Below are 10247 nucleotides of genomic sequence, written 5' to 3'. Positions count from 1 at the left end.
ATGCTCCCAGGTTATTGTGTAAAAACAGCCAGGCTCGTGATTCAGACTGAAATCTGTCGACACCATAAGTCAGATCAGACAGGGATGGAACGTTTATAGGTTTCATTTATTAGGCTGTTTTAAATGTTTTGGTTTAAAAAGGATTAAAAACAAATCAAAACAAAGCTAAACCAGTGTGTGATTGATTTAAAGGGCCTGTAATCATTACACTCCATTGTCCCTGTTGTGTTACTGCTGTTTGGTTTTCAATCATGTGTTCAGGAATTGAGAATATTTATCAGTATGAAGTGTTGGAATAATCAAGTGATTACATTCAGTTCACCCAGTTCCACAAATCGCAGTTTAGAAAATATCCACAGGAACATGGCAGGATCGTTATTCACTCTAATTTATTCAGCATCTTTATTTATTTGTATATTTTCAGATTCTTTTTTGTCACTTGATGAGTTTGTCTCAGATATAAGAGGGTTTTCTCTCCAGTGTGTGCTGCAGTCCAGGTTCTCAACCTTTCCTAAACAACAGAACCATCAGTGACGTGCCGGAGCAGCTTCTGAAGCCACGCCTGCAACACCGAAACAACTAACAGAAGAATTCACCACGTAAATTACTCTATAATATCACAGATTTATGTGAACTAAATTTATTTTATCCTAAAATTTAACAAAATTCATCAATTTGGGGTTCAAAACTGGCAAATGTTCATAAAAGTCATGGTTGTTGTATTTTTGTCATGTTAGGCGTCTGACTGATGTTTGTAGTGCAGAAAGAAAAAAACACGGGAGAAAATAAGTAAAAAATAATCAAATCTTTAATAAAAAATACATTAATAAATTCGGCAGCATGAACTTCATTTCCATCGATCCGGGAGGAGAAACACCATGAAAACCCAACGGGACAGTCGGCGTTTAGAACCAAACATTCTGGGAGGCAAACGGAGAAAAGAGGAGGAGACGGCGAGCGGAAGGAGGAAACAGCAGAAAACGAAACCAGTAGAAGACTTCTTCAGTTTCAAACCGTTTGAGCAGGAAGCGTTCCGGCAGACAGGAACGGGGATCCGGGTTCGAACACCACACCGGGTTTGATCACTTCGGTCCTTCTGACACGACAGCAGCAGCTTGAGACCGACGAGATGTGGAGGGACGGAGGAGACGGCGAGCGAAGGACGATGGCAGAACCCGCCTCCAGCCAGTTCCGGGAGTCCACTCACTTCTCTTCTCTTCAGGTCCAGACGGGTCCAGATCTCCGCTTCCTGAGGGACGGACGAAACGGGAGCGGACGTGCTGCAGCCGGAGAAAGCGTTGACCGGCAGGATGAGCTCTGAGGCCTCGGTCCGGCCGGCTGGCTCCAGAGGCTTCCTGTGGCGTCCGTCCAGACCGAGTCTCACACCGGACAAAGGGGACAGGCCGTCCTACGGCGATTCAGAGGAAGACCACTGGTTGGGGTTTTTTTTCTTTCCTTTTTTCAACATTCCTCTGATCACATGCAGATTTCAAAAGTCAAACTTCACAGGGACGAAGGTCAGGGCGAAATGTTCCGCTTGCCGACCGTCTTCACGGCGGCGGCGGCGGCCAGAACCTCTACGGTCCAATGGAGTCCCTCCAGAGCCAGAGCGGCCCTCCAGCCCAAAATAACAGCTGTGGGTTTCCGTGGTGACTGAGAGACGGGATCGTTATTCGCCGCCAGCGCAGAGCGAGCTGAGGCAGCAGGACGGCGGCGGGACAAAGTGCTTCATGGGAGGAGAAGAGTGAAGGTGGAGGAGGTGGAGGAGTGAAGGTGGAGGAGGGTTCTACTGACTGGGGAACTCCACTTTCTTTCTTCTTTAATCGAATGAGGAATGAATCTCAGAGGGTGGAGGTAAACCGCTCTACGGCTGCTCTGAAGATTCAAACAGCTCCTCCTGGTGGAGACCAGATGAACTGGACTTCCTGTCTCCAAGCGTTAAAGCAGCAGCAGCGGTTCCTCAGTGCAGAGCTTCATCTTCCTCCTTTCAGCAGCAGCCTTCATCATCCTCATCATCCTGAATGATCTCATGAGGTCAGGGTTTCCTGAACTGCAGCTGCTGCAGGAGGCTGACCTTTGACCTGGTGGGTTTGGCAGAGTGGATCTGGTGAGAAAGTGCTTGTGTGTACATTGTGCTCATCTCAGGGTTCCGGCAGAGCGGCGCGCGGCGGGTCGGCTTGACTCTGTGGCAGTGGAGACGGCGTGACGCCGGAGTCTGACATCCCGCCGTCACACAACGCGCGGTCGCTTCTGGACGGCGGCGGACTGTTTCTCAGTCAGTGCAGCAGTGGCAGAGCGTCCAGGACCCAGCGCCTCGCCGGCGCTCGGGCTGGGTTCAGCGTTCTGTGCTTCATCCTGGTCTGACGGAGGCGACGGGCGGAGCGGGGCAGGAGAACATCCCCTCCACCCCGGAGGTCTGAGCAAGGTGGGGTTCCCATCAGTTCCTGAGAGTTCTGTCACCGTCTGTAAACATGAAGCATAAAGAAGAAATGCTGAAATGAAAGAGCGACAGACAGATGGAAGCTGGTGTGAGCGACGCCGGGCTGCAGCTTCCTCTCAAAACCAAACAACATGCGTGGAAACGTTCTGCCTCCAGGATCCTGAGACTTTAATGAGAACGGCGACCTGCTAAAAACCCGGTGATGCTTCATAAATTCCCCGAGTCATTACTTCTAAACTATTTATGGAGGAAGTTTTAAATGTTCATGCAGAGCTATGCCCTATTAGACATTAACTTCTACAGCGGTCGGCCTGCGGCTGCATATTTGCGAAGCCGCAGCATTTTATATAAAATAGAGCGTTCGTTGGAGCCGTCTCCTCACTGAATAACATCAAATATTTGATGTTTTGATGAAGAGCAGTCATGACTGAATACTTTATCAGTATGTAGAAGCATTTGTGGAATTATTCTTTTCTTAAAAGCAATATTAAAATATGGGAAATTAAGTGTTTATCATCCAGGAACGACTGAGTCTACCATAGAAACAATCTGACCACTTAGGTGATGATTTCTGAGGTAGAAAGGACACGAAACACATTAATTAGTGCAAAAAACTTCACTTTGACGTCCAAAGCAAAGACGCCTCACTGATGAATCGCCGCTGAGAGTCACTTTGACCTGCTCTCCTGTTTCCGGGTGAAGTTTATTCATGACGCTCGCTGTTTGCAGAGACTCTGCAGTGAATCCCGGGCCCGGACTGCCTCGGCCATACACTAAAAAAATAAACTCCATTCTATGCATTCTCTCAATAGAACAGTTTAACGATACAGAAAAGTTTCCCGCTGTGAGCCAGATATACGTTCCGGCCTCATTAAGAGCGGCGGGGTTGTGTCAGACTGCTGCCTGTCTGTGGAGCAATGCGTTCTGGGAGGGAAGCTTCTCCTGCAGCTCCTGTAGGAAGCGAGGTTTAATGGTACATCCTCCAAAGACAGACATCATAAACCTGGTCTCTAATGAGGGACGCCATCAGACGGGACTGGATGCAGATTCTGCGAGAAGCCACGAGGGTCGAGAACGAACGGCGGTGAAACAGTGTGAGTTATAAAGCAGCACCTCTGCCTGCTGGTGGATCCATAGCTGTCCAGCATCTGAGTGCCGGCCGCCTCCAGGTTCCAGTCGCACTCCTCCAGCAGCTGGAGGCAGTCGGAGCGGCTCCTCAGGCCCAAACAGAACAGCTGCTCCACCTGGACAGAGGAAGGACGGCCCGGGTCAGACCGTCGTACCGCGACGGGCCACGGCAGAGGCGTGGCTTCACGCACAGAGGTCAAACGTCACGCTCTCACAGAGAAGGAACACGGACTTGATCTTTACTGCACTCTGAAGAGCGTCTGACTGCAGCACCGTCTTCACACACGCTCACTGCTGGAGCGCACGCTGGATCTGTGACGCTCGCATTGCCTTTTTCTTTATCTTAGAGACTCTGCCTCTCCGATAAAAGAGCACTCAAGTGCTCCCCTGTGTCCACTGCTGTCCAAACATCCTCCATCCTGCCTCAGCCGCGGCCTGTTAAGGGCACATTCAGGACGACACAGAGTCCATAAGCTTCATATATATATATATATATATATATATATATATATACACACATTTCTGGCTCTCTGCGGCAGCAGGGTCCTATTCTTCCCTGAGGAGCTCCAGAGTTCTCTTAACATATCCTGATATGAGCCTATAAAGTAGAAATTACATTCAGCAACTTTAAATGACGACCTGCTGGCCGTTCAGGCGGCTCAGACGAGGTTATTAGAGAAAACAACCTGAGACACTGAACGGGACCTCTGAGGATCGTTCACAGTACAGCAGTGAGAACCACTGAGAACTCCGCTCCTCTTCTGGTAATTGCTGTAAGCGCCGTATAACAGTCATATTCATTGGATCTTTATTTTGATGGACTGGAACAAAGAACGTGTTACTCTGTGAAACCTTAGAACGAGCTGTTTCTGTGTACGGCTCCCGAAACGATGACAAAGCTCAAGGAAATACTAAAAACCAGGAGAAAGTGGTTCATGTGTCGATATACAAACAGTATATATTATGATTTGTGTAACAACATTAATTTGAAAAATGAAGAGAAAACACTGAAAACACTGAACTGTGTGAGAAACAGATAAAAGCCTTTATGCTGAAGTCTTCTGTAGATTAAACAGCAGAAAATGAAACAGACCGAATTATTCACCAAAGTCTATGAAAGGGAGGTATTTATGAATCCGTCCTTTCACTTCACATCATTTCACAGATTTACTGAACCACCTGTGTCAGTTCGGTGTCTCCAGACCTCGTTCAGGCCCAGAGGGAACTACAGGAAGCAGATGCAGCTTGAAAGACTTTTCAGTGTGGTGAAAAAAGAGAGAGATGATAGTGAACCTTCAGATAGTGAACAGCTTTCTGTACGTTCCAGTTGTGGTTCTGAAGAGCAGCTTGGCACTCCTCTATGGTCACTCCATGGACTGCCTCCTGCACCTGCAACACACCGAAACAGCACAAATTATAACGATCTTGTTTTAATTCAGTACAGAAACCTGTTTACAATTAAAACTTTTTATGAAAGTTGGAATTTTGCGGCATCCTAAACCTTCTGCTTGTGTTTGTGGTGGTTCGGCTTATATTAGTGGAGGTGAAGATCAGTTTAAATGAAGCTACAAACCACTTTTCAGGAACGTGATGAGCAGAGCGAACCAGGAACTCTTTCTTTCTGCTCATCAGCATCAGTTTGATTTGACCGACTGGCTTTAATTCCACCTGAAGGCTGCTAGTGACAAGCATTTGACATTTACGTTTCACCTGAATAATTATTGTAGCTGAACTCACCTTGAGCCAAGTTTGATTAAAAAGAGATAACAGCATCAGAGCGCTACCGCCGTAACTATCACTCATCTGAACTCTGTATAAACAACATTCACCATCAGAAGCCTCTGGAGAATCGGACGCCGCTGCAGCCTCTTCCCGGCACGGCGGCTCGGATGTAAAACCCCGGCCGAAGCCTCAGGTCTCAGCGCCGACACCAAATACCAAACGCTGATCGACACAGTGCCGCCGCCGCCTCTGCCTCTGCTTCAGTCACTGTCACAATCGATAGCTTCATCCAGGAAACTCAGCACACTATTGTTACCTCATCAAACACTCATTACCTCATCAAACTATCGTTACCTCATCAAACACTCATTACCTCATCAATACCTCTTGAAACTATCGTTACCTCATCAAACTGTCCTTACCTCATCGATACCTCATCAAACTATCCTTACCTCAGTAAACTATCCTTACCTTAGCAAACTATCATTACCTCACCAAACTATCGTTACCTCACCAAACTATCATTACCTCAGCAAACTATCATTACCTCAGCAAACTACCGTTACCTCATCAAACTATCATTACCTCACCAAACTATCGTTACCTCACCAAACTATCGTTACCTCACCAAACTATCATTACCTCAGCAAACTACCGTTACCTCATCAAACTACCGTTACCTCATCAAACTATCATTACCTCACCAAACTATCGTTACCTCACCAAACTATCGTTACCTCACCAAACTATCATTACCTCAGCAAACTACCATTACCTCATCAAACTATCATTACCTCACCAAACTATCGTTACCTCACCAAACTATCATTACCTCATCAAACTATCATTACCTCAGCAAACTACCGTTACCTCATCAAACTATTGTTACCTCTTCCAACTATCGTTACCTCATCAACACCTCATCAAACTATCGTTAGATCATGAAACTATTGTTACCTCATCAAACTATCGTTACCTCATCATCACCCCAAACTATCATTACCTCATCAAACTATAGTTACCTCACCAAATTATCCTTAGCGGGCTTTTCAAGTCAAACTTCAGAATTAAAATTAAGATGAAGAGTTGAGGAAGAAGTGAAGAAGCCCTTGTGTTCCTGTGAGGATCGGTTTACTCTAGGAAAGTTATGTAATAAGTGAAAATATTCAGCTGTAATTTGCCATTATGATTGACTTTTGTAGTCTCAGCTCCAGAGAACTGTGGTGTTACACAACACTTCTCTGTCAGACTCTGAACAGTAAAAATATCTGTTCCATCTATTCCATATCTGAACAGTTAAAAACGAGCAGTTAACATGTTGACACGAACCAATCACTCTTCATTTCAATGCAGCGGAAAAGAAAACGTCCTTTCTCCCCGCAGACAGTCCGTGGAACCCGAGAACGTCCTTACTGAGGAACTCACACTGGCTTCAGAACAGCGTCTGATATTCCACTGCATGAGGACTGAGTCATACTCCTTCACATTAATTATAGAGGACTGAGAACAAATGGCTGTGTGGTTAAGGTCAGCGCTTCATGGTTGATTGAAAGTAATCCAGGTAATGTTAATGAGAACAAAAGGTCAACTACATATATAACAGCTGTATTTTCCTGTTGCAAGATTCATGATTAACACCTTTAATCTCGTACAATAAATCCTAACATTTTAGGTGTATTGTTCAAATATCTCACCATTTTGACCCTGTCGGCCGAGCCTCCTCCTCCGTCCGTCCTGGCACAGGGATTAGCGACGGCCGGTGCCGTCAGGCCGTCGGAGCAGACGCGAGGAAGGCTGACTGATGTCTTCATCGCCGGCCGAGGTCCACTCAGGCTGCTGTTATTGTTGGAGGAGAAGTTGGCCTTCAGCTCGCCGGGCTGGACAACCCCCGGCCCGAGAGCCTGGCCCTGGACCGTCTGTGCGCCGACCACCATGGGCCTGACGGTGGCCGTGTTGGCGTGCCGTGCGTGCCTGTCCTCCGTGCCGCCGGCGGGAAGGCCGTCCGCCTCCCTGAAGAAGCGGTCGAAGCGGTCCAGGTACGGCGGCCGTTCCGGCAGAAGGTAGTAGTGGGTGCTGCTGACTTTGCGGCCGTCGCGGACGATGGGCAGGATGCAGGGGCCTTTGCCGCCGGCGTCCTTCCCCTGCGCCTGGATCACTTTGGGTGCAGCATATTTCGGGTCTGAGGCGAAGCTGTGTGTCGTAGGCATGAGTTTCCCCGGAGAGGTGGAGAGGTAGGAGCTGTAGGTGTGTGCCGAGGGGCTGACGGAGTAGACCCTCTGCTGGGGGGAGCCCACCACCACGCCCATGGGGCTGGGAGTCCTGGAGCCGGGCTGAGACAGGGGGTCTCTGGGCGGGATCTGAGGCGGGTGGTCCGGGCACGAGCCCGAAACGTCTCCTGAGGGGTCAGCTGGCAAGGGGGAGACGGAGAGGTCCCTGGACCAGCGCGCCGCCGTGTAGTCGCCCCGTTTCACGGGTCGAGGCGGGATGGGAACACGAGGGGGGATCTGAGGCTTGTCCTCAGTGGAGGACAGGGCAGTCTGCGGCTGTCCCTCTGGGGTCTGGGGGTTCAGAGGGGTCTGGGGACACGAGGCTGAAGTCGGCTGAGCGCTTCCTGCCGGGACGTTGAGCCTCCTCATGCACTCCTGCTGGAGCTCCTGAAAGATCTCCGCAGACTGTGAGAAGGAGGTGGACAAGCTGGAGCTCTGCTTGCTGGGGAGGAACAGGTTGTCCTCCAGACCTGCTCTGGAGACCTGAGTCTCACCCTCCACCGTCTGTCCCGACGACGGCGCCTCGTCCGGGTGACGGACGTCGCTCTGCTCGCCGTGCTGCTGCTCCCAGCTGGTGATCGAGCTCACCTTGGTAGAGAAAGAAGATTAAACTTTTTGAAATCTGAGCAGCAAGCGACCATCATGTGAGGAGGATTACTGCACCATACCTCCATGTCGTCTTCGTCCTGTGCCACGTCGTCGTAGGCAGGGGGAGGGGGTAACGGCCGGGCATCCCAGTCCACCACCGGTGTGGGATGAAGAGGCCGAGGCAGCGACCTGGACGGGCTCTGAGGAGGAGTCCTGTCCATGATGTTCTCGGCCTCCAGCGCCAGCTTTGCTAATGTGGGGATCTGGATTTCCACCCCGGGGGAGGGGGAGGGTGTGGACGGGCCAAACTCCTCCCCAAAGTCAATGAGGGACACTTCGCTGCTGGGGTGGTGGCCGGAGCCCGAGGTCCTGCTGTTGCCCTGCCTGGTGGCAGAAACCCAGGCTGCGGGTTTCAGCTTGAGGCCTTTGACCGAACCGGCCTTCCGGAGTGATAATCGTTTCAGTCCGGAAAACGTTACATCCTCATCCTCATTTACTGGATCGTAGCAAGGCTCTGTTAAACAAACAAAAAACCCAACATTCATTCCTCTGTCGAACAGTTTAGAGAGTAACGGCACACTGCTGCTCAAAAAGTTCCCAGACGCGAGGTTAGTCTAACTGCAGCGACACCGCACACCTTGTTAGAGGGACGTGGCGGCGAGATGGAGCGGCGGGACAGGACTGACGGGATCACAGCAAAGTCAGGCAAGACAGGGACAGACGCAACACTAGCCATGTACCTTTGAGGAGTGGAGCTAGGAGGGAACAGAGGTGGCAGGAGCAATGGGTGGGGAGCTGCTGAGAGAAACCAGACTTACTCTTCATTAACACAGCTGGCTGAGGAGGGCGGGGCGGAGGCTCCTCTGGAAACATACAAATCCAAACCGCCGCAGCAAGTGAAGAAACAAAAAGGAGCAAATAAAAAAAAACAAAAAAAAACACAGTGGCAAAGGAAAAAGGAGACAAGCAAATTTCAGGTCAAAAAACAAAAGCTTGGTTAGAATAAAGAGAAGCGAGCTGTCTGGAGTGACCAAGGTTAATGCAAAGAAATGTGTATAAAAACCAGCGAGCTGCATCGCGTGTGTGTCGCTCCTGTAGTGATTCATTCTCTGGCTGGTCCAGAAGACAATTCACAATGTTTCTGAGAGTTTGCACGGGAGGTTCGAGTTTTCCACTCACTTCTGGCTCGTCCCGGCAGCTGTGTGGGCCGAGCGGCACCGAGGTCCAAACCCAAAACATCAGGAGGGTCCATGGGATTCCCCAGGTACAAACTGGAGGGAAGAAGAGAAACACCGACTGCAGTGAACCTCGCCATCCTGCACGGACACAGCGAGGCTGTGGACCTTCAACATAAAACATGCTACTGCCATCTACTGGTGACAGACTATTAATGCTACAGTCAACAAACATGGATCAGACTGTCAATAACAATATGAGCAACTGTGTTCATCAGTCTGACTGTATTCTTTATTTTATCATCGCATCAGAAAATACAGATCCAGCTCAGTAAATCAGGCACTCACTCATCGATCCTGTCCGGGAAGCCCCAGCAGCGGTGGGGGTTGCTGTCTCCGTGTCCCGTGTGGATGAAGCTGTTCTTGAGCGGCCGGCTGATGTCGTGCGCCGACAGCCCCGCCACCGCCGTCACCACGTTCCTGGGGAACTGTCCCACTTTGAGGGTGCGCTTGTTTTGACCTCGCCACCAGTAATTCTCCGCCCTGAAGAAAGTGAAGACATTGAGTACTTGTTGAGTTCAGCGCTTGTTGTTGAGACTCGGAGACCAACTTATGCACTAAAATTTATTGGCGTTATTAGAAACTTGATGGCAGTTTCATGAGAGCTGTAGCTGGGATGGTTTGGTGAATACCCGGGCCTGAAAGAGTCACACGAGGCAGTCACAGCTTATCTCAGACTTGGGGAACTGATCCACACAAATGTGCCATTAAAAATAAGTAAAGGTGTGTTTTGGCCTGGTTCAGTGTGAATGACGCCGGTTGAAGCCTCACCTCCCCTCGATGATGGTGATCACGTCGTTGAGCTGGATCTGGAGCTTATCGGCCTCGCTGAAGTCCTGCAGAGCACACATGTCTGTGGGCATGGTC

At 49.6% G+C, this 10247-nt stretch overlaps 1 protein-coding gene across 4 annotated transcripts in view; it reads right to left on the bottom strand.

Annotated features, from left to right (window-relative positions):
* Positions 1 to 839: 839 nt before the first annotated feature.
* The window catches only part of tnk2b (tyrosine kinase, non-receptor, 2b), a 52581-nt gene continuing 43173 nt past the window's right edge, over positions 840 to 10247 (bottom strand). For 2 of the 4 annotated variants that reach the window (XM_030115027.1, XM_030115025.1), the window contains 9 exons: positions 10152 to 10246; positions 9669 to 9863; positions 9325 to 9416; positions 8886 to 9008; positions 8226 to 8659; positions 6985 to 8145; positions 4862 to 4957; positions 3554 to 3684; positions 840 to 2463 (listed from right to left, as the gene is read on the bottom strand). In XM_030115027.1, the coding sequence (XP_029970887.1) occupies positions 2457 to 2463; positions 3554 to 3684; positions 4862 to 4957; positions 6985 to 8145; positions 8226 to 8659; positions 8886 to 9008; positions 9325 to 9416; positions 9669 to 9863; positions 10152 to 10246 (2334 nt within the window). In that variant the 3' untranslated portion in view covers positions 840 to 2456. The remainder of the gene's footprint in view (positions 2464 to 3553; positions 3685 to 4861; positions 4958 to 6984; positions 8146 to 8225; positions 8660 to 8885; positions 9009 to 9324; positions 9417 to 9668; positions 9864 to 10151; position 10247) is intronic. The other 2 variants (XM_030115026.1, XM_030115028.1) reach the window with 2 other exon arrangements.

Source organism: Salarias fasciatus, chromosome 18 (genome assembly GCF_902148845.1).
Source record: "Salarias fasciatus chromosome 18, fSalaFa1.1, whole genome shotgun sequence".
NCBI lineage: Eukaryota > Metazoa > Chordata > Actinopteri > Blenniiformes > Blenniidae > Salarias > Salarias fasciatus.
This window is presented reverse-complemented; position numbering and strand designations above follow the sequence as displayed.